We start from the raw sequence: 24,705 nt of genomic DNA, 5'->3' as shown, positions 1-24,705 counted from the left end.
GGTTTATGGCAGCGTGAACATCCTCGGTGAGAATGCTCCTGACATGAAGAGGCAGTGGAGGCCCTAATAGTCACTCAATTCCAGGAGGATGATGACGACATGCAGTGAGGACACTCCATAGATCTTCACATTGCTTCTGTGAATGTCTGACTCCTGTCCAGCCGAGGGCAGCTCTGTGATCAGGGTCATGTCATAGAGCCGCAGCCATGAAAATTTAAAAGCACCTGATCCTTTGTCCAGCTTCAGTACCTGAGCCCTTCAGGAGCCTAGCATCACTGGTCACAGATGCTGAAGAGATGGGGGCCAGTCCCACCTTAAAGGTGCTGACAGCACACGGAGAGAATAAGGGAACTCTGTGGCACCTGCCCACCACATTCTGGCAGCAATGACCAGCACTGTCGAGGTGCAGGCATCAGTAATGTTTACAGGGAGTGTGAGGCTGGACCATCACTGTGGCCTGAAGGCTGCACAGACACAGGGAGGAGGGCCTGGGCTGAGACACCTGCCTTTATCTTGTGCAGAAAGGGTTCAAATCTGAGTGACAAGAACACTGCTCATCAGAACAAGGAGCCAAAGGCAGGGAGACATTCTTGGGAGTTTATTGACAATAGTGAACAGTATGTGCAAGTGATTAACACCCATGCCCAGGCTGTGCAGTTGATTGTTCTTAACTTTCCTAACCCTACCACTACGTCTTGGTGGTCCCCAGACATCCATAGCGGAGGTGGGGGCAGCCTGCTGACTTTGACGCCCTGTCTGTGATGACCTTGGTGGGTATCCTCTGGAGGGCTGAGACCTGGAGGGCCAGGACTGCTTTCGGGGTCCTGCTGTATGGCAGTGGCATCCTCCTCGGCCCACCATGGATAGACATGTTTCCCGGGAATGCATAAATAATGTTGCAGGTTTGGGATGATACAGCCTGAAAACCCACCATCGCAGCCAACAGGTAAAACATTGTTTTACCTGCCTGCTCCTGCTCTAAATGCACATCTGGGATGAGTCCACCCATTGATTCTGTAAATAATGTATTCCTGTGCACAGTGCCCTCAGCTAACCAGAATCACTTCTGTGTTGAGTTGTTTTTGCTGCTCTGATATTGTGGGTTTGTTTCCTGTTTCCTGGTGCACTGAATATATTTGGTAAATTGAAGAGATTATTCAATAATGGTAACTGCTTCTTCTATATGTGGTCATGTGACATAATTCTTACATTGTGACTGAGTAAAATAGAATTATCAATATCAATCTAGTTAAGACGCATCATTGGAGATAATCTTCACACTGAGGGTAATGCGTTATAAAAATTTCCTTTCTCCAACAATGAGAACCACCTTTCACTTAACTTCTCAGAATCTTCCTAAAATGAAATAAAAAAAGATTTCACAATAAACATGCCAAAAGAATTAGTCACTTTTTTTGCAGTTCGGTTAGGATTTTTAACATTGACTGTTCCAAAGGACTTGGAAGCATTAGCAATAGTGGCATGAACCTAATAAAACATAAGTGTATGAAACTGATGTGTACAACTGGTGAGCACTGCCATCAACTAAAAGGTGGTGTGGAAGCTACTGGAAAGAACTGGAACTTGTAAAAATGCAAGAATGAAGAGATAGTATATAGAAAGTAAAGCAGTTTGTGAAGGGTTAAGCTCATGCTGTTAAAAAAAATGCAGCAAAACCCACATTTATGGTGGAAAGAAGCAGGGTGGGGAAGGACCCAGGCAACAGCTATGCAGATATCAGCCTAAATTCTAGTCATGGAGAAACACTGTTCTACTAATGATAAACGCAGGAGGTTCAATTGTGCCCCACCCGGACAGACCACACATTAGCCAAGTGTGTTCAGCCACATTGATCAGAACATTGCACAAATATAAACCAGTTACTTTTCCATGTTACATAATCTCTTTGTTTAGTTATTTTGCTCCTTTATCGCTGGTTCATGGTTACGGGGCATTGTTAACATCAGTAATTAAAAAACAGATTGTAGTACATCAACAATAAGAACAAGAACAAGTTTTTACATAGCACCCTTAACATAACAGGTCTCAAGCCACTTCACAGGAACCTTATGAAACAAAATTTGACACTAAGGCACATAAAGAGATATTAGAGCAGATGGCCAAAATCTTGGTCAAAGGGATAGGTTGTAAGGAACATCTTAGAGGAGAAAAGCAAGGTAAAGAGGTGGAGCACTTTAGGGAAAGAATTCCAGAGCTTAAAGTCTTGGTAACTGAAGGGTCAGCCACCAACAGTGGAACAATTAAAGTCAGGGATGCTCAAGAAGCCAGAATTAGTGGGGCTGGAAATAACAGAAAAAAAGATACAGACAAGACGTGAAGAATTTGAAAACATGTGTCAGAATTTTATAGTGGAGGCATGGCTACAATATTTGTAATGTGTAGTTATAGTTTATATATTTAATAATATAAATGGAGGACTTTGGTCTCTGTTTCTAAAGCTACTTAGGACATCAGTGCTCCATCTATCTAATAGATATCTACTTGGTTGAAGAAATGTGGATTGACTCAGCAGACTGCCAGAATATCCAATATGAAAGGAGGATATTCATAATAGTGATTAAAATGATTGAAAAACATATATCAAATTGAGAATATTATCCTCATAGATATCTACCCTCCTCCACGCAGGTGCTTTGGACAATGACTGGAAAACCAAGCATGTTTTCCTTACTTGAGAATGTGCTACAGATGCATAGCAATCCATTTTACACACCTCTCATCCTTAACATTTAATAATATGTATTTCAGTTCTGTCCACTTATTGGAATGTGTATGGCAAAAATTACCTTGGAGACATTATAAGTTGATGATATTTACTGACTTAAGCCATAAATATTGAATGAGTAAAACTTTGCACTGACTACTGTCAATTATTGATGCCTGCCCCACAATCCATAACATGATGTTTTATGTATACTCAACAAGAGAATCTCTCAAAGTATGTTGTTCAATTTGTCTTGTGTTGTTCATTCATTTATAATGCAAAGTAAACTTCTTGTAGATTGTACACATCCATTAAGATTTAAATGATTTCTTTGGAAATGGGACCATTTATCCTTTACAACTGATATTACTAAATGTTTGTGGGATAAAGTGCTTATAGTGTCAAAGTTGTTACTTCAGTCATACATTGGACTTCACCTTGTCTTATACAAGGCACTAATTATTCCACAATACATCCACTACAAAGCAATGAGTCATTAAAAATGTACAGAAGTCACGCTATCTTAAGTCTATCTGTAGTAGATTCACCTAATCCTACAGTGATTTTGTCCAACTGCAGTTGGTTCTTTCAAAATACAGACCCTTAGACTCTTTGGAATTTACCTTGAAAATTCCCCATAAATTCAAAGTATTAGAAGTTTTGCCAATATAGAATTCCATTGCCTCCATATTGTTCTCTTTGCTTTGTGTATGTATAAGTCAAGATCGTTGATCAGTTGCAGTCATCTGGAATGTCATCTCTCTGCTTTTTATTAAAGAATACTGGATTTACCAAACAGAACCTAATAGCAGTTGTCATGAGTTAACATTTTCACCAGGTAACCTAACCATTTTAATTCTCACTCCTCTCGAGGTCCTGACCCCATTGTCTAAACTAACACATCAGTGTGGTATTAAGAGACTGCTACATCATCAGAAGTCAATGCCACCTTCTAGGTCAGGATGTTAAACCCCTATCTGCTTGTTGGTAGACACAAAAGATCCCATGGCATGATTTGGAGAAGAGCAAGGAGTCTTCTCTGTGTCCTAGCCACTATTCCTCTCTTAACAAAAATCACCCAAAACAGATCAATCACCATTTGTTTATTGATGGTGGGATCTTGCTGTGTGAAAATTGGCTGCTGTATTTACTTTCAACATAACAGTGAATGTTCTTTATGGATCACCTTGAAGATATGATAGGATGCCATAGAATGCAAGTAGTAGCTGAGCTCAATAATATCCTACTAAGCGTGACTCAATAGCTTATCCTTTCTGTTAACGAAATCTTGTCTTTTACATCACACAGGTTCACCAATTGAGAGGAGCCAAATAGGACTACCCCCTCACACTCCTGGGCAAACAACCCTCCAGCATAAATCTAACAAAATGTTGCTCCTCTTGGTGTGGTACAAGAAAAATTTAAAGAATATCTTCTAAAAAGAGTTTTAAAAAAGGACTCGCCCGTGGACGAGGTTTATACAAATATGTCCTACCCACCTGCCCGTTGCACCTGTGCGCTGACCCAAAGATCGCATGGGTGCCAAAAAATTGTAGTCAATTGCTGCCTCAAGGGCCTTAACTACATGATTAATTAATGGCGAGTGCGCATCCGAGAACATCGTGTGCCCGCCCACCTAAATATCACGATACGCGTAGTGATGTCAGGACGACGTCACCACGCGTCATTTTACGTATTGACATGAGGGAAAATTCTGGCCTATGAGACCTAGTAAGCCCAACAGTGTCCAGGGACCCACTTGCTTTGAGCTCCTTGCCTGCATTGGGGATCACTCAATGTCCCAGCTTAGGTTTCCATTCCCAATTTTTTCAGTGAGTGGCACCTGAACTGTTTCAGTCACTACAATATCCATATGGGGAAATATAAAGGGAAAAAGAGAATCTGTAGGGACAACAAGGAGAGGTTTTACAGACATCTTTTGGGCATGATGGGGCTTCTCAGATCAAATAAGGAAAATCTGTTTTTGGTTTATTTTGAGAATATACTGTGAAAGACTGGCTGTGTGGTTCCGCATGTTGCTTTGATTTTATTTTACAGCTCTCAGCACTAGGCGCCAAAGGATTAGAGCTGCAGATATTATTAAAGAGCTTATTTTAGAAACTGCGCACATTGTGCTCTCACAACATCCAGATCCTCTAGCCACTAGGGGGCACAGTAAGAAATGACCTGAACATTGTGAAGCAAAGTGAGCAGAGGAAGTTCTAATACCACAAGAATTGACAATTAAAAATGAGCTTTGACATAACCTCACTTTCCATGAAGTCAGAAAGGTGCTAGGCTCCTCCTAAATGGGTACCTGGATGGAACTGGGTCAAAGGTCAAAGATCTAACTGCAGATATTCTTAACATATTCTGGTGGTGACTTTCTAAATTTGTTCTAGGATAAGGCCAGCTTTTTCTTGACCCCCATCACTAGCTGCCCTGAGAAAGTGGTGGTGAGCTTTTCTCTTTGAATCAATGCAGTTCTTGTGGTGAAGGTGCTTTTAGTGTTGGGTTAGGGAATACCAGATTACTGACCCAGTGACAACATAGAAATGGTGATATATGCCCAAGGTGTGTGACTTAGAGGGGAACTTGGTCCCATGACAATGCAGAGGGTAGACATTGAGTCAATGGCAGGGGTGCTGAGCAAGTGGATTGCTCTGTCCGAGATTGTGCCAAGCTTCTCAGTGCTGATGCAATGTCATGAGTGGCAAGTATTCCATACCCTCATGACTTGTACTTTGAAAATAGTCAGTTGGCTTTGAGGGTTTTGGAAGTGAGACACTCATTCCAGACTATCCAGCCTTTGCCTTACTCTTGTAGTCAATGTGTTGCTATAGCTGGCTCAGTCAAGCTTGTGGTCAGTGATTACTTACAAGTTGCTGAAGGTTGGGGGGGGGGGGATGGAGGTGAATGCTGGTGGGAAGTGGCTAGGTATTTTCTTCTTTGATATGATCATTACCCTACATGAAAGTCACTTTCAACTTTATAAGCTCAAGCTTAGATGTTTTCCAGTTTTTTTACCTGAGCTGAACATTGTGGAATTATCAGCAAACAGCTCCACTGCTGAGTTTATGGTGGATGAAAGGTCATGGGTGAAGGAGAGCCAAGGAGGTTTTTCTGAGGAATTCCTGTGGCAAAATCCCTGTCCACAATAGTTGGCTTCTGACAACCACCTTCCTATGTGTCAGGTATGTCTCTAACCACTGAATGGTTTTCTCTTTAACACCCACTGACCTCTCAGGTTCCTTGATGCCATTCTCAGTCAAATGCAGCCTTGATGTTGAGAGCAGCTACACTACACTCAACTCCTCTGGGATTCAGCTTTTGTATCCAGAATTCCATCACTCATTCTTTTGTCCAAATGATTTGGTTTGAGCGGTATAAGGGATAGAAACCCATATGAACAATGGACTGAAAACTGGGCTTCACAAATATATCTGTGAGTCTGTGATCCTGTGATATGTGGTCTGTAGGTTGTCTGGCTACTGCACCAGCCAACATCTCCAACCTGGGTTGGAAATCTTACAACCGTGGATGTTTATCCCACTTTCCCGAGGGCAATTAGGGAAGAGCAGTAAATGCTGACCTTGCTAGTGACACTCACATCTAGAGAACAAATAAATAAAAACAAAAGGAGACCGTTTGGCTCATCATATTTTTGCAAGACCAATCCATGCATCCACGGCAATGCTGTTTAATAAAACGGGCACATCCGAAACGGAAGTAATCTTAAACGTGACTAAATTCATAAATAAACTCAGGGTGAGTTAGGTACAATGGACTTACAATTTAATTTTAACTCCTCCCAACATATTATGAACTGCAGTTAAAACAAGGAATTTGGATATTTGCCAACACAGGGACAAGTCTGTTGCACGTTTCCAACCTCCTGTGAATGGTGTGTGATTTAGAAGGGAGCTTGAAGGTGGTAGTCCCATGGTCCCATGACGAGGCAGGGAATAGACATTGAGTCAATGGCAGGGGTGCTGACTATTAATTCTATCCCGAATAATTGTTTCTAGAAGCTTCCCCACCACTGAAGTTAAACTGATTGGTCTGTAATTGCTGGGCCTTTCCTTATAACCTTTTTAGAACAAGGGTGTAATGTTTGCAATTCTCCAGTCCTCTAGCACCTCCCCTGAGTCTAGGGAAGACTGAAGGATTATGGCCAGTGCCCCTGCAATTTCCATTCTTACTTCCTTCAATATCCTTGGATGCATCTCATCCAATCCTGGTGCCTTAACAACTTTAAGTACCGACAGTTTATCCGATACTTCCTTGTTATCAATTTTGGACTCTTATAGTGACAGTTTCCTCCTCTTTCACCATGACCTGGGTAGCACCTGCTTCTTTGGCAAAGACAGATGCAAAGTGTTCATTTAACACCTCAGCCATGCTCCCTGCCTCCATTTGTAAATCCCCTTTTTGGTCCCTAATTGGCCCTACTCCTCCTTTACCACCTTTTTATTATTTATGTGCCTATAGAAGACTTTGGGATTCCCTTTTATATAGGCTGACAATCTTTTCTCATAATTCCTCTTTGCTCCTCTCATTTGCTTCTTCACCTCTCCTCTGACCTTCTGTATTCCTCTCGGTTCTCAATTGTATTTGCTGCCTGACACCTTCTTTATCTTAACTTCTATCTCCTTTTTCATCCAGGGAGCCCTGGATTCGTTTGCCGTACCATGGCCTTTTGAGGGAATATACCTTGACTGTGCCTGAACCATATCTCCTTTGAAGGTAGCCCATTGTTCAGCTACAGTTTTTCCCACCAACCTTTGGTTCCAGTCCATCCGGCCCAGCTCAGTTCTTGCCCCATTGGAATCAGCTTTCCTCCAGTTAATTATTCTTACTTTGGGTTGCCCATTGTCCTTTTCCACTGTCATCCTACAATGATCACTGTCACCTAAATGTTCCATCCCTGAAACTTGATCTACTTGGCTCAACTCATTTCCAAGAACCAGGTCTAGCAGTGCCACCTTTCTTGAACTGGACACATACTGCTGTAGAAAATTCTCCCAAACACACTCTAGGAACTCTTGCTCCTCTCCACCCATTACACTACCACTATCCCAGTCTATATTTGGGTAATTCAAGTCCCCCATTATAACTACTCTATAATATTTGCACCTCTCTGAAATTTCCCTACAGATGTGTCCCTCTACATCCTTCCCACTAGTTGGCGGTCTATAGACTATACCGAGCAATGTAATTGCAATCATTTTGTTCCTTAGCTCTAGTCAAATTGATTCTGTCCTTGAACTCTCTGGGGCATCCTCTTTCTCCAGCATTGCATTGCTCTCCTTAACAATACTGCCAACTCCTCCTCCTTTTCTTCTTGTCCTATCTTTCCTGGACACCTTGTACCCAGGAATATTTAACACCCAGCCCAGCCTTTCCTTGAGCCAGGCCTCTGTTATTGCCACAGCATCATAATTCATAATAATATAATAACATGATATCATAATAACATTGGCAATCTGCACCTATAACACACCAACCTTTGTTATTATACTCTGTGCATTCACATACATGCATTATAACACTGATTTAGACTTCATTACTTTCTCCGATACTCCGACTTTGCCTATTAACTTAATCCTCTCTATTCTAGTGCTATCTGTCTCTCCCAGTATTTTGTGCACTTGATGTTACTCTATAATATTCTCTCCTGGTTCCCAAACCCCCTGTCAAGTTAGTTTAAAGCCTCTCAAACAGCATTAGCGAAATGCCTCGCAAGAAACTCAGTCCCAGCTCTGTTCAGGTGCAACCCGTCCAGCTTGTACAGGTGCCATGTCTCCCAGAGCCAGTCCCAGTGTCCCAGGAATCTAAAGCCCTCCTTCCTGCACCATCTTTCCAGCCACACATTCATCTGTCTTATCTTCCTATTTCTGTACTCACTTGCATGGGCACTGGGTGTAATCCAGAGATTACTACTTTTGAGGTCCTGTTTGCTAATTTTCTATATAGCTCCCTAAATTCTGTATGCAGGACAACATCCCCTTTCCTACCTAAGTCATTGGTACCAACATGGACCATGACCTCTGGCTGTTCACCCTCCCTCCAGAAGAATACCCTGCAGCCACACGGTGACATCGTTAACCCTGGCACCAGGGAGGCAACATACCATCCTGGAGTCACGTCTACGGCCACAGAAACTCCTGTCTGTTCCCCTAACTAACAAATCCCCCATCGCTATAGCTCTTCCTTTCTTCTTCCTCTCCTCCTGTACAGCTGAGCAGTTTGTAGTGCCACAAACTTGGCTTTGACTGCACCCCTTTGAGGAACCAACACCCTCACCAGCATCCAAAATGGAAAACCGATTAGCAAGTGGGGCTCCAGGGGATGCCTGCAGTGCCTGACTGATTCTCTTGGACTGTCTGGCAGTCGCCCATTCCCTTTCTGCCTCCATGTTCCTAACCAGCAGTGTGACCATCTCTTCTGAACGTGCTACCCGCATAGCTCTCAGCCTCGCAGATGCGCCACAGTGACTCTAGCCACTGCTCGAGCTCTGAAACCCGCAGCCCAAGTTTCTGCAGCTGGCAGCACTTACTACACATGTGGTCGTCTATGTTACCAGTAGTATCCTCAAATTCCCATATATTACAGGACATGCATTCCTCATAACCGAGCTGCCCTGCTATGTCTTAACTGTACTTCTCTTACGTTAACTTTATTTTACTTATATTGCTTTATATTGCTGGTCCTGACTTCCCCTTATTCCTAGTGTTTCTTACTCAAATCCAAGTAGTAACTTCTTTAAAAATAACATGCTTTTCTATTTTACAGCTAGTTAAAGACACTCCCCAACAGCACTTTCTTACCCCAATGAACTTATAGTTTTCCTGTGATGTCACTGTTTGATTTTTTTTTTCAAACTCAGCTCTGAAGGTGAGGTTTACACCCAGGTCCATTTCTGCTCAGTTGCTCCTGTTCCCAACTTAGAATAATTCCTATGTCCACCATACCTTTTTCCCCCATGTACAGAATTTCCATCTGAACCCTAATTTGCTGCTCATTCTGGCAATAGGCATCTGTCTCCTCACATGCATCTTGCTACTTAAGTTCTACTAGCTGCTATGGTGGGATTTGAACTCTTGTCCCCAGGACATCAGAAGTACTAGTGCATTGACATTACCACTATGCCACCATTGGACAATCTCATTAAATCTGAAAAGCTGGACCCCATCCTTGCAATTCCAAATTCCCCCACTCCACCCTCAAGCAAGTCTCATTGCACTCAATTTATCAACTTGAAACTACAGTGAAAATAAGGAGGTCCACTAATTGTGGAAACTAGTCTTCGCAACAAATTTCTGAAGCAAGTATCTCTTTGCTAGATACTTCGGAGGAAGAGCAGGGAACAGGAGGATGTCAAAAGGAAAAGTGTGACCTATCATGGCATTTGCAGAATCAGTGGTGCCTTGTACATGGGGTGCACCATATGACTGAAAAAATTGAGTTTGCCTCTCTAACCAACCCTGAATGCCCCACTGAACTTGATATTTGCGCACATGTAGTGAAAAAAGAACATCTGTTAGTTGTCTAATGCAGATAAATTGAAATTCATTGCTTAGGAGATGGAAATTTTGAATTCACTACTGCCAAAGATAAGGTGAGTATAGCAGACTGCCATCCACCTGGACCTCTGAGAGCAACAGTTTGTAAAGAGGCTGCAACTGGACAGGGATAAAGGCTCCAACATATTCAGGGAGGGATGTTCAGTGACCGGGATTCTTGGAGGTCCTGCTGAGTTTAACGGTAGGACCTGATTAACATTTTTAAAATCCATTTCCCAGCCTCAACCAGCCAGATTATGAGGATGTTGGCCAGATAGACCTGTGGCACCAGACTGTAGCAGGGGAACCACAAGGGAGGGAGAGTTCATAGTGAAGGATGGGGGTGGGGGGAAGAGGAGGGAAGGTGACGTAGTTGGAATTTCATCAGACTAGTAATCTAGAAGCCCAGGCTGATGCTTTGGGGGCATAGGTTCAAATCTCACTATAGGAGCTAGGGAAATTTAAATTTAATTAATAAATGTGGAATATAAATCTAGCCTCAGTAATGGTGACCATGGCAGCTATCATCAATTATTGTAAAAATCCATCTGGTATACTGGTGTCCTTTAGGGAAGTAAATCTGCCATCCTTACCTGGTCTGGCCTACATGTGACTTTAGTCCCACAGCAATATGGCTGACACTGAAGGGCCCCCCCCGAAATGGCCTAGCAAACCACTCAGTTCAAGGACAGTTAGGAATGGGCAAAAAATGCTGGCCTTGCCAGCGACACCTGCATCCCATGGAAGAATAAAGAAAGAAAGAGGGAGGGGAGATGGGCTTGAAGAGATCAGTTGGGGGTAAGAGAACGAATGGGGAGGAGGGGGTTCAGTCAGCTGTGGAGGGGGGGTGCGGTGGTTTACAACATAAAGCTTTGATGCAAAGAATTAATGGAGAAGATTAGGGTTTAATAAAACACCACAAATGTATGGATTATTCATCAGGCCTGGAGTCAGCTGGCAAAATAACTGTAATATGTTGCATGGCACAATTTTATCATTGGAAGAGGAGTACACATCATTACTTCACCAAGGTTGTTCCCAGGAAGACATCAATGAGGAACATGATTCCCATCAGGCAGGACCCAAAGAGTCACACACATCAACAATTCTTTCCCCCTGAGGTTCACATTTGGAAACATTGAATGCAGAAGTTTGGATCAACATTTTCACCATTCTACTAATTCTTTGTCTTATGAAGAAAATAAACGTTATATTTTAAACATCCATATAGAAAATTAATTACACTATCAAGCATCTTTTTTATTCATGAAAAATGAATGTGTCCAACATGGTTAATGTGTTGCACCTATGGCATTGTCTCCTGTTCCAAGAACCATCTCCTTTCTGAACTACTTCCAGGCAATTTGATGCATGATTCAGCAGCTTGATTGGTACTAATTCCATAAACATTCACTCCCTCCACCACCAACGAAAAGTAGCAACAGTGTGTACCATCTACAAGATGCCCTGCAGGAATTCACCAAGGCTCCTTCTACAGCACCTTCCAAACCCATGACTACTACCATCTAGAAGGACAAGGGCAGCAGATAGATGGGAATACCACCACCTGGAAGTTCCCCTCCAAGTCACTCACCATCCTGACTTGGAACTATATCGCTGTTTCTTCACTGTCGCTGGGTCAAAATCCTGGAACTCCCTTCCTAACAGCACAATGGGTGTACCTACACCACATGGACTGCTGCAGTTCAAGGGCAGATAGGGATGGGCAATAAATGTTGGCCCAACCGTGAAGCCCACATCCCATGAATGAATTTTAAAAAGTATCATTATTACAGGTGAACTCTGATTTGTTGCTCTGAAATCTGTTAATTCTAATCAATGCATCAGGTCGGTAAGACTGCACAATGACTAAACTAGTGAGTTCATGTGTGTTCTAAGAAAGGAAGAAAATGTTTTCTCATTCATTGCATAAGTAATGTGTTAAGAGCCTCTTAAAGATTGAGAAAAATGCTAATCTAAAATTAGTATCTACTTAGTTATAAAACAATTAAATGACAATACTTGATCTGAATTTGAAAAGCTGTGCGTCATTCCATTGACATCAAACCTAAAACCAATTGGCGATACAGAGCACGCTTCTTATTTTTCCATGAGAGGTACAGTCAGTTCGAGTAAAACTACATTGGCTGATGAATTACTGTAGAGAGATTAAGGTCACGGATTCTTTTAAATCTTAATGGCATTCAAAATATTTTTTTTAACTTATATAAACATACGTCGTTGCTGTTTTCCATATGAACTGAAACTCAACAGCCCAAAAATGAAATTTTATCATGCTGACCCTGTTCAAATTCAAGGTGAAAACTTTTACCCTTCAAACTTTCACTTAATTGCTCTTACTTCCTAAAATTGTGGAAGCTTCTGATAACCCTCAATTCTTTCATAAACTTGAAAATTCTGGCCTATTCCGCAACCCCCAGTCTAGTTTCTGGCATGGCCATTGCACTGATGATTCACCTCCGTAACACCAGACACATCTGCCCCTATCTCAGTCTATCTACTGAAGTCCTTATTCATGCCTTTGTAACCTCCAGACCTGACTATTCCGCAGCTTTTTTCTTTTTTCTGACTATTCCAATGATCTTCTGCCTGGTTTCCCAATAAACTTAAGTTCACCAAAACTCTGTAGCCCATAACTACCTGCCCTGGGTGGTCTCTGGCACTTCCAGCACAGAATCCCTCACCCTCAACATCCTCAGGGTTACCACCTACCAGAAACCTAATTGGACAAGCCATATAAATACTGTGGCTACAATGGGTCAATCTTCTATCCTCTTCACTTGAAGAATTCCTTCCAGCTGTTGCTGGGTGTGTCACCTCAGGACATGGGAGCTCTCAGCATCTCTCAAGCCTAAAGAGAGGAAATACCAGTCTGGTATCCCACTGTTGCTTTATAGTCAATCTTCCTACTGGAAGATAGGACTTGTTAAAATCAGTCAAGTTAAATCAGGTTGTGATTCACTTCACTGCTGAATAGCCTGCCAGAGATCACTCTCTAGGCTCACACTTGAAGAATAGCCCCAGGAACTAGATACAGGAGACTGCCATCTATAGGAATCACTTGAGAAATTGTTCCAGGGTGGATAAACTATTCCCCTTCATTCAGACACTGATCAATTTGCAATCAGCATTTTCTGTTTTCTTTAGATTTTCAGAATTCCTGGCCTCCAGCGTATCATTTTCCAGCAGAGGAGAGGAACGAAGGAAAACCATTGGAAAAAATAAATGGCAATGCCTGACCAGAATATGAAGTTTTAAGTTCTCATCTAACCAAAGATTTATTTTGAATTTTTTCCCACTCCCCTTTGCCATTACATTCCTAATGCTTCTTTCATGCAAATACTCCACCTCTAGAATAATATACATTTCCTTCCTTTTCCACTTTAGAATTTACATCAGATACAAACTCAAATTCACTCATACAAATGAATTCACCCATCCCCCAAGGAAGTTAAGCTTCTCTGAATTTTGGTTCACAGGAACCCCTGATTCAGACTCTGTGAGAGTCTGCAGCCTGCATTTATTCTGCTCTAAAGCCAGTTTTGAAGCCACAGTTTTTGTAATATATCATTTTTCATGGCTATTATATTCACAGAATCTTTACAGTGCAGAAAGAGGCCATTCAGCCCATCAAGTCTGCACTGGCTCTCTGAAAGAGCATTTTTCTTAGTCTCACTGCACTGCCTTATCCCCATAACTTTGTACATTCTTTCTTTTCAGATAGCAATCCAAATCCCTTTTGAATACTTGGACCAAACCAGTGGAGGTTTTCAAATCTCGTTTGGGAATAAAATATCTAGTGTTATTTGGGCCTCAGAAAGCTACAAAACTGAGTTACCAGTCCTTTATGATAAGTGATTTCTTAACATTGCAAGGGACCTATTTTAGGTAATGCTACAGGTCAGTTACAGTCCATGCTGACTGGTATGGCCTCTTTTGATGTGACACTTTCATGTTCATAGCAGAAAGCATTTGCGTTTAGATCTCACCTCTTGGCAGAATTTCAAACTGTTCAATCTTCATGGGCTTTGTAGCTTTTGTTCCTATCAGAAAAATCTAAATTTGAAAACTATTCCGCAGAAGCAATGAGTACACAGATCGATTGGATGGTTAAAATAAAACAGCTAAACAGAACTTGTAAAGATGAAGGAAAGCTGATTAATAGAACAAGATGTAAAGCTGTGTGGGCTGCAACCAGAAGTCGTTTTCGGCAGCAAAATGTTCATCTGTGCCAAAGGGTGAGAATTTCATGAAAGCTTCCTGTTTAGAAAGCTGATGCGGTCAGAACAGGGCGTAGTTACTGATTACAGCAGGCTGATATAGTTGGAAATAAGAAGCGTGCACTGGAAAGTGGCGCAGTGTAACTTGAATAATATGTAACGTTGAATGTTATGCTGAAAAAATAAACTAAAGTGAACAGTTCTCATCAATGAAAGTACAGTACATACTAAGCAGCTCTTTCTAAAGAAAAATATAATTATATAACAGAGCCTTTGATGTATTGTAATGCTTTGACTGAAGTGTAAATTAAATGGTCATTGTTTTTACACAAGCCAATGTATTAGTAATCACTGAGTTAAAAACAAAAAACTGCGGATGCTGGAAATCCAAAACAAAAACAGAACAGTTCTGTTGAAGGGTCATGAGGACTCGAAACGTCAACTCTTTTCTTCTCCGCCGATGCTGCCAGACCTGCTGAGTTTTTCCAGGTAATTCTGTTTTTGTATTAGTAATCACTGCTTTTTATCTCTTGATGTTAGCATACATTCAGGTGGTATAAATATACAAGCACTTCTTCCTTTTCAGAGGGAACCCAGTCTCTGCATCAATCAATAGGATTAAAAGTCTTATATTTAACATACACCCATTACACCATATCTACCATCACACCTCAGGGGATCAAACTCAACAATAGCATGTCCATTTGGCAAAAAAAAATGTGACCATTTAAAATGAGAACCATCCGTTAAATTAGCAAATACCTGATTGATTACATGTGAACAAATCAAAAGCTGGCATGAATACCAATAAGGAAAGAATGAAGAGCAGAAAACTGAGCAATCAAATTAGAAGATGTCAATCACAAACTGGCACATTGCAGAACTGACTAATCAAATTACTCAAAATATTCCAGAAACAGTCTCTATCCTTAGTTTTCAGCTACCTTTAATCCTGCCCATGTACATAACATTTATAAGAAACCCATAAGAAAATTCAGAACAAAATGTTTATTCTACCCCCTAACTGTGTAAATATTTGGCAAAGATTTTTTTCACACATCAGTTGTTTAACATGAAAAGACACCTCAAGACATAAACAACAACAATTTGCATTTATATAGAACCTTTAACGTAGTAAAATATCCCCAGGCATTTCCAGAGCATCGAGCCTCAGCAGCTGGATACACAATCAGCAATGGCGGAGTGATAAAAATTGGGGGTGTACAAGAGACTAAATTGGAGCAGTGCAGGGAGCTCAAAGTGCTGTGGGCTGGAAGAGAGTACACAGATAGGGAGGAGATGAGGCCATGCAAGGATTTAAAAAAGAAGGCTGAAAATTTTAAAACTGAGATGCTGCCAAACCAGGAGCAAATGGACGTCAGTGAGCGCAGGAGTGATGGGTGAATGGAATGTTTTTTAATTGTTCATGGGATGTGAGTGTCGCTAGTAAGGCCAGCATTTGTTGCCCATCCCTAATTGCCCTTGAGAAGGTGCTGGTGAGCCGCTTTCTTGAACCGTCGCCGTCCTTGACGTGTAGATATGCCCACAGAGCTGTTATTGATGGAGCTCCAGAATTTCAACCTAGTGACAGTGAAGGATCTGTGATATAGCCCCAAATTAGGATGGTGTGTGGCTTGGAATGGAAATTGCAAGTGGTGGTGTTCTCATGCATCTGTTGCCCTTGTCCTTCTAAGCAGTTAGAGGTTGCGGGTTTGGATGGTGCTGTTAAGGAGACTTGGTGAGTTGCTCAAGTGCATCTTGTAAATGGTACACATTGCTGCCACTTTATGAGTTAAGTTTGTAGATATTTTCCATTCTGCATGTACCCCTAAATGAAGGAGTACCCACGTCTTCAACTACTACTGTGGACATCCATGAGTGTTGAAGTACTCCTTTGCTTGATTTATCAATTCTTTACTTGCACTTATGCAGGGTTACAAAATAAGCAGTATAACCTGTGACATATACCTTGTATGCTACTCCAATAAGAGAATCTTCCTGGAAGGTCAGAAACATTAGTGTCAGGCCAGGATGGTGGACCCGGTGACCACCTCTTAATTGGTTGCCTCCAAAATCTCCTGGACGGGCGCCCTGACGGCCAGTGCAGGGTTAGGACCAGGAAATGGTCCCAACCTCATCTTCATATCCTAAGAGCATAATATTACACCCCATCTATGCAACTGCTGGACTGCATTACTTCATAAAGGCTTTGAACACTTGATTAATGGTTAAGCAGATTGATTTCTGCTTGAGGAATGCCAAAGGATCAGTAATTTAAGATTGGCTCTTTTTTACCTTCAGTCTGGTTAATGAAATTGTGTTCAACAAAATTGTATAATTTAAATCCACATGTTCCCAATGTTTTGTTAGCGGGTCAGTAATCCAATTTTTGGATGAAAGAAGAAAACATGGTCCTGGATGTTAAAGCAGATAAATATCTTTTTGCATCCTTATTGCAGAATATTCCTGAACAAGGACACAAATGTAGCCTTTAGTAACCACCTTGTCGCCAATAAACAAGAAGACCTATGCAAACCAATTAAACAGGTGTCTGTAGTCACAGTCATGACAACAGCAGAATCAATCATTTGCTTTGCTACTTTGTGAAGACATTCATGTCCTTGATAACATAATGTTGAAACAGGCTGCACAATCATATTTTGTGATTAATAAAAAACAACTCATTTTCCTGTACTACTCAAAATGTAATAATTGATTTCAAAAAGCCTTGAAGGGACAATTCAATATATTTATCTAATAGAAATATCCCACGTCAGCTACAGCAATTAACCCTGTCATTTGGCCAGTTCTGTCCATCGAATCATTCTTTGGCATGTATCCCCTTTATCAGTAGGAAGGTATGAAGATATAGTGTTTAATGGTGCTAGTGTTATGAATGGTGTATTTTTTTAAGTAACACCATCTAACCAGCTTGTGTCCCTTACAAATGGGAGAGAAAAAGTATTTTTTAAAATAAAAATATAACTAACACCCCATCTGGTGGCCATTATGAACAATGCTTTCCCTTTCTCCATTGCTTGGCGATGTTGCTCACCCAGATTCTCAGTAGACTTGAGCGCTGAGCAAAGCTGGATAAGCCTTTAACACTGTAACCCTGATTCTGCATCCTACAGTCTGGTGAGGCTCGTCTAGTACCTCCCAATTTCTGCCCTAATATTGGATGATATTGGGCTTCTTTCTAACAAAAGAGATGATGACTCCTTTTTGTAGCTTTTTTATGACCTATTCAAAATGATAAATGTGAGCAATTTTACTGTATGGCAATTCTTCCAATTTGAATACATTGGCATAGTGGTATTGTTGCTGGGCTAGTAAGCCATAGACCTGGGTTTGAATCCCACCACGGCAGATGGTGGAATTCGAATTCAATAAAAATCTGGAATTAAATGAAACCATTGTCGATTGTTGTAAAAATCCATCTGGTCACTAATGCCCTTCAAGGGAGGAAATCTGTTGTCCTTACCTAGTCTGGCCTACATCTGACTCCTAAATGCCTTCTCAGCAAGCCACTCAGTTGTCTCACCATCAGCTTCTCAAGGGCAACTAGGATGGGCAATAAATGCTGGCCCAGCCAGTGAAGCCCACATCCTGTGAATGAATAAAAAAAGGGTATTTAGATGCTAGTTTGGCCCTGGGGATGGGGACTATTCAAAAGGTGTAACCAAGGAAGGGACAGGCTGACAGAAGTATCCCACACTGGATGGGGGGCCATGGAGCACAGGCCAGGCGGAGTAGATGCAGGGACATCATGATCTTCTACCTGGGCAAAGCGGGGGATATTATTCATGATTGTTAACTACTGCTTAGACACTGTAAAGTAGCAAGCCTTGCTTATACTGAATTAAATATATAATTAACTGTCACCAACATTGTCACTTCAAATCTTTTGGAAGTTAGGATAGTGAAAGGGTTAATTGGCCTGAACCCCGTAAATAACCACAAGGTTTTAGATTTTGAAAGCATAGCATTTAGTGAATTGCACATTCTGGATGGCAGTGTTCAAAATAGCACTGATTCTCTCATGTATTCATTCATTTGTGGTATATGGGCGTCATTGGCTAGGCCAGCATTTATTGCCCATCCCTAGTTGTCCTTGAGAAGGTGATGGTGAGCTGCTTTCTTGAACTGCTGCAGTCCATGTGGTGCAGGTACACCAAGTGTGCTTTTAGGGAGGGAGTTCCAGGATTTTGACCCAGAGACAGTGAAGGAATGATGATATATTTCCAAGTCAGGATGGTGAGTGGCTTGGAGGGGAACTTCCAGGTGTTGGTGCTACCATTTATCTGCTGCCCTTGTCCTTCTACATAGTAGCAGTTGTAGGTTTGGAAAGTGCTATCTAAGGAGCCTTGATGAGTTCCTGCAGTGCATCTTGTAGATGGTACACACTACTGCCACCGTGCATTGGTGGTGGAGGGAGTGAATGTTTGTGGATTGGGTGCCAGTCAAGCGGGGTTGCTTTGTCCTGGGAGGTGTCAAGCTTCTTGAGTGTTGTTGGAGCTGAATTCATCCAGGCAAGTGGAGAGGATTCCATCACACTCCTGACTTGTGCCTTGTAGATGGTGGCAGACTTTGGAGAGTCAGGAGGTGAGTTATTCACCGCAGGATTCTTAGCTTCTGACCTTTTTTGCAGCCACAGTATTTATTCGACTAGTCCAGTCCAGTTTCTGGTTATTGGTAACTCCAGGATGTTGATTGTGTGGGATTCAGCAATGGTAATGCCATTGAATATCAAGGGGGTTAGATTCTCTCTTGTTGGGGATGGTCATTGCCTGACACTTGTGTGGTACAAATGTTACTTGCCCTTGTTGGCCCAAGCCTGGATATTGTCCAGATCTTGCTGCATTTGGACATGGACTGTTTCAATATCGAAGGAGTCACAAATGGTGCTGAACATTGTGCAATCATCAGTGAACATCCCCACTTCTGATCATATGATGGAAGGGGTGTCATTGATGAAGCAGCTGAAGATGGTTGGGCCGAGGACACTACTCTGAGGAACTCCTGCAGTGATGTCCTGGAACTGAGATGATTGACCTCCAACAACCACAACCATCTTCTTTGTGCTAGGTATGACTCCAACCACAGAGAGTTTTCCCCAATTCCCATTGATTCCAGTTTTGTCAGGGCTCCTTGATGCCACACTTGGTCAAATGCGGCCTTGATGTCATGGGCAGTCAGTCTCACCTCACCTCTGGAATATAGCTCCTTTGCCCATGTTTAAAACAAGGCTGTAATGAGGTCAGGACCTGACTGGCAGAACCCAAACTGAGCGTCAGTGAACGGATTATTGCTAAGCAAGTGCCACTTGATAGCACTGTTGATGACCATTTCCAACACTTTACTGATGATTGGGAGTAGACTGATGGGGCGGTAACTGGCTGGGTTGGATTTGTCCTGCTTTTTGTATGCAGGACATAAACAGACAATTTTCCACATTGCCATGTAGATGCCAGTGTTGTGGCTGCAGTGGAACAGCTTGGCTATGGATGCAACAAGTTCTGGAGCTCATGTCTTCAGTACTTTTGCCAGAATATTGTCAGGGCCCATAGGCTTTGCAGGAGCCAGTGCCTTCAGCCATTTCTTGATAACACGTTGAGTGAATTGTATTGGCTGAAGACTGGTATCTGTGATGCTGGGAACCTCCGGAGGAGGCCGAGATGGATCATCCACTCGGCACTTTCGCCTGAAGATTGTAGCAAATGTTGCAGTCTTAACTTTTGCACAAAGGTGCTGGGCTCCTCCATCATTGCGGATGGGGGATATTTGTGGATCCTCCTCCTTCAGTGAGTTGTTTAATTGTTCACCACCATTCACGACTGGATGTGGCAGGACTGCAAAGCTTAGATCTAATCCGTTGGTTATGAAATCCCTTAGTTCTGTCCATCATTTGCTGCAATGCTGTTTGGCACGCAAGTAGTCCTGTGTTGTAGCTTCATCAGGTTGAAGCCTCATTTTTAAGTATTCCTGGTGCTGCTCCTGGCATCCTCTCCTGCACTCTTCATTGAACCAGGGTTGGTCCCCTGACTTGGTGGCAATGGTAGAGTGGGGGATATGTCTGGCCATGAGGTTATAGATTGTGGTGAGTACAATTCTGTGCAGCTGATGGCTGCCCAGTTTTGAGTTGTTAGACCTGTTCAAAATCTATCCCAATTAGCACGGTGGTAGTGCCACACAACACTTAGTCCCCACAAGGACTGTGTGGTGGTCATTCAACCAATACTGTCATGGACAGATGCATCTGCAGCAGGCAGGTTGGTGAAGATGAGGTCAAGTATGTGTTCCTTCTTGTTCGTTCCCTCACTACATGCTGCAGACCCAGTCTAGTAGCTATGTCCTTTAGGACTCGGCCAGCTCAGTCTGTACTGGTGTTAAAAGCCACTCTTGGTGATGGACATTGAAGTCCCCCACCCAGAGTGCATTCTGCACCCTTGCCACCCTCAGTGCTTCCTCCAAGTGGTGTTCAACATGGAGGAGCACTGATTCATCAGCTGAGGGGGGATGGTACGTGGTAATCAGAAGGACGTTTCCTTGCCCATGTTTGACCTGATGCCATGAGGTTTCATGGGGTCCAGAGTCGATATTAAGGATTCCCAGAGCAACTCCTTCCCGACTCTATACCACTGTGCCACCAGCTCTGCTGGGTCTGTCTTGACTAGCCTGTGAGACAGCTCTCCCAATTTTGGCACAAGCTCCCAGATGTTAGTAAGGAGGACTTTGCAAGGTCGACATGGCTGAGTTTGCCAGAGTTGTTTCCGGTGCCTTGGTCGATGGTGGGTGATCCATCTGGTTTCATTCCTTTTAAACTTTGTAGCGATTTGATACAACTGAGAGGCTTGCTCGGCCATTTCAGAGGGCAGTTAAGATTCAACCACATTGTTGTGGGTCTGGAGTCAGATGTAGGCCAGGCCAGCTAAGGTAAGGACGGCATAGTTCCTTACCTAAAGGGCATCAATGAACTAAATGGGTTTTTACAACAATGGTTTCATGGTCATCATTAGACTTCTAATTCCAGATTTTTATTGAATTCAAATTCCACCATCTGCCATAGATTCGAACCCCAATCCCCTGCGTCTCTGGATTAATAGTCCAGTGACAATACTACTACATCACCACCTCTCCTAAACTACATTTGATGCTAGAGCAATTATTAATTTTAAATCGTATATCGATAGAAATTTGTTAACCAAAGCCATTAAGGGATATGGAGGAAAAGTAAACATTTGGAGTTAGGTCACAGATCAGCCATTATTTCACTGAATGACAGAACAGGCTTCAGGGGCTAAATAACCACTCCAGTTTCTATATTGTGACCAATTACTACATTTTTCTTTCCCTTTAATGGCAGGATGCAGCCTCTTAAGAGCTGTTTTCATGCCAGATTTTCTAATCCCTAGCTGATTGTACTACAGACCAAACTTGCTGGGAAAGCCTGTCATCTAAATGAGGCCTACTCAATTAAGTGGATGGCCTCCCTTAGGAAATTAAGTCAGCAGCTCAGATAAAGACAATTAAGCTTGGTAACTGGATCAACTCAACCCTATTTTTCCCATTGTTGGAAAATTTTGATGACCAAGTTTTACTTGGCTAGACCAACTTGTCCCACATGTAATCAAACATGCCTGAGGACTTCAAAAAAAATCATGCTTTGTAAAGATTGATTAGGAAGTGGAATATGTCCTACTATATAGAGTATTTGGATAGCAAGGTTGCATTTAAACACTTGAGGGATAACGGAATAGGATATGCTGTTATGGTCAAATTAATTTGGGAGGAGGCCCATATGGAGTATAAACAATGATGCAAACCTGTTGGGCTGAATGGTCTGTTTCTGTGCTGTAAATTCTGTGAATGTATTATAGCCTGAAAACAACACTCCCCCCCGCCCCCCACCCAGAGAAAAAATACAAGGCAATTATTAACTTCTTTATCAACAGCACTTTTGTAGAGTGAATGTTAAATATAGTTATGATCTCTATCATGTTGCACACAATAAGTTCTCTGCTGTCATATTTAATTTCTTACAGTGCTATTTGATTTATTTTGTTGTTATTTTCCCTCTGCTTGCTGTGTCCTCTCTTTTTTAATTTATATTTCTTGTGATAATCACTGTTCTGATTCTGTCCGTGACAGGCTGTCCCAAACTCTCCTTGCAGCAATCAGCTCATTCAGTTATTCTTCGCCATGACTATCAAACCCTTTTTCAATCTTCCTCTTTGCTTCCTTCATTTTTACGATCTCTTTTGTACATTCTCACAGGGACTACAATTGGATACAATGTGCCTCAGTCCTTTCTGAAGTATGGTTTTGAAAGTGACTTGTTGGCATGTGCACCACTTCGCCACATTCATTATTCATAAGGTTCGCTTGTGGATTTGTGTGTTCTGGGAAGCTGCTTAAAAAATTATTTAAAGGATCACAGAGGAGTCAGATTCCAATTAGAAGTTGACCACCAGTGGATTTAGAAATAATCATTTTGGATAAGTGGGCTGTGAGATCACTTTATCATCCTGTATATTAAAAAGATAAAGGCTTAAAATTCATTCTTTGTGATTAAATGGAACATATGTAATAGAGATGGTTGGAGCTGAATAGAATTAAATAGAGCACCAGTGGATTTACAAGTGATATTTTCAGCAAAGAGAGCTGATCGAGGACACTTTACCACCCTGTACATTAAAGAAATAAACGAGACTCACTTTTTTGGTCAAAGCAAAATACTGCGGATGCTGGAAATCTGAAACAAAAACAGAAAATGCTGGAAAACCTCAGCAGGTCTGACAGCTTCTGCGGAGAGACACGTTTCCAGTCTGTACGACCCTTCTTCATTTTTATTTTTGGTCATTGAGAAGAACACTCAATAGAGAGATGGATGTGGTAACACCAGAACCAGGATGGAATTAAATTGAACACCAGTGGATAAGTGATTCAGCAAAAGGTGTGTGTGTGTGTGTGTGTGTGTGTGGGGGGGAGGGGGGGGGGGGGGTGGGGGGTTGCTGAGGTCTCTTTTTATATAAAATAGGGCTCATGATTCATTATTTGTGATTGAAAGGAAGACAGATCATTGACTGATGAAGGCATGGGTGTTGGAACACCCACCAGAGCCAAAATGGAATTGAATTGAGCACCAGTGGATTTGTAATTTGAATGGGGGGGGGGGGAGGGGGAGGGGGAAGGGGGGGGGGGGGTTGAAGTCAATTTTAAAAAAGAATGAGGCTGACATGTATTTATTTGTGATGGAAGTGAAGGGGGGGGGGGGGGTGGTGAGAGATGGGGAGTTTGATCTGCCTTTAAGGAGGGCCATGCTCTGCAGCTGCTGTTTGTAAACAGATGCCACTTCAAGATGGCGGCGGGAGGGAGCAACCTCAGCGCCTGCAACCGAGTCAACATCCCTAATGGCGGCGGCTCGGGGAGTCCGAGCCTGGGCACCGGCTCCTCGCCGCCTCCCTCGATGTCGGGGACCGCGGCGGCAGCGGCAGCGGCGGCGGCGGCGGTAGGAGGAGGAGGAGGAGGAGGAGGTAGTGGTGGAGGTGGAGGTGGAGGAGGAGGAGCAGCGGCCGCCGCCGCCGCCGCCGCCGCGGTGGTGATTTACCGGGAGCCCATGTACAACTGGCAGGCCACCAAGACGACGGTGAAGGAGCGCTTCGCCTTCCTGTTCAACAACGAGATCCTGAGCGACGTGCACTTCCTGGTGGGCAAGGGGATGGGGACGCAGCGGATCCCCGCTCACCGCTTCGTGCTGGCCGTCGGCAGCGCCGTCTTCGACGCCATGTTCAACGGCGGCATGGCCACCACCTCCACCGAGATCGAGCTGCCCGACGTGGAGCCCGCCGCCTTCCTCGCCCTCCTCAAGTGAGTGCGGCCTCCGGGATGGGACGGGACGGGACGGGACGGGATGGAATGGGGTTGGGGGGGGCGGGGGGGGGGGTGAGGGGGGGGGAGAGAAGCCGGCTTATTAATCAAATTTACCCCGGGGGTCGAGGCCTGTCTGACACCCCTCCCCCAAATCCCGGGCTTCTTTTTCTCTTTTGGGGGGGGGGGGTGGGGGGTGGGAGGGCCCAACGGTTTATGGCTGAAGCAAGTATGTAGGTTTATCTTTTCTCCCCGCCCCCCCCCCCCCCTTTTTTTTATATAGTATTTTTGACGTACATTTAAA

The 24,705-nt window shown here is 42.9% G+C and overlaps 1 protein-coding gene and 1 long non-coding RNA gene across 5 annotated transcripts in view; one reads left to right on the top strand and one right to left on the bottom strand.

Annotated features, from left to right (window-relative positions):
- Nucleotides 1-1,194: 1,194 nt before the first annotated feature.
- LOC121286801 lies at nt 1,195-24,174 on the bottom strand. Its single transcript, XR_005945063.1, has 3 exons — nt 24,142-24,174; nt 14,301-14,354; nt 1,195-1,356 (listed from the first exon to the last, which is right to left on the bottom strand). It is a non-coding gene; the product is annotated as an uncharacterized LOC121286801 (long non-coding RNA).
- Nucleotides 24,097-24,705, top strand: part of LOC121286800 (BTB/POZ domain-containing protein 2) — a 36,217-nt gene continuing 35,608 nt past the window's right edge. For 2 of the 4 annotated variants that reach the window (XM_041203846.1, XM_041203845.1), the window contains exon 1: nt 24,097-24,401. In XM_041203846.1, coding sequence (XP_041059780.1) covers nt 24,151-24,401 — 251 coding nt within the window. In that variant the 5' untranslated portion in view covers nt 24,097-24,150. The remainder of the gene's footprint in view (nt 24,402-24,705) is intronic. The other 2 variants (XM_041203848.1, XM_041203847.1) reach the window with 1 other exon arrangement.

Source organism: Carcharodon carcharias, chromosome 14, assembly GCF_017639515.1.
Source record: "Carcharodon carcharias isolate sCarCar2 chromosome 14, sCarCar2.pri, whole genome shotgun sequence".
In the NCBI taxonomy this organism is placed as follows: Eukaryota; Metazoa; Chordata; class Chondrichthyes; order Lamniformes; family Lamnidae; genus Carcharodon; species Carcharodon carcharias.
The sequence above is the reverse complement of the archived record's forward strand: the minus strand, read 5'-3'. Positions and strand labels throughout refer to the sequence as shown.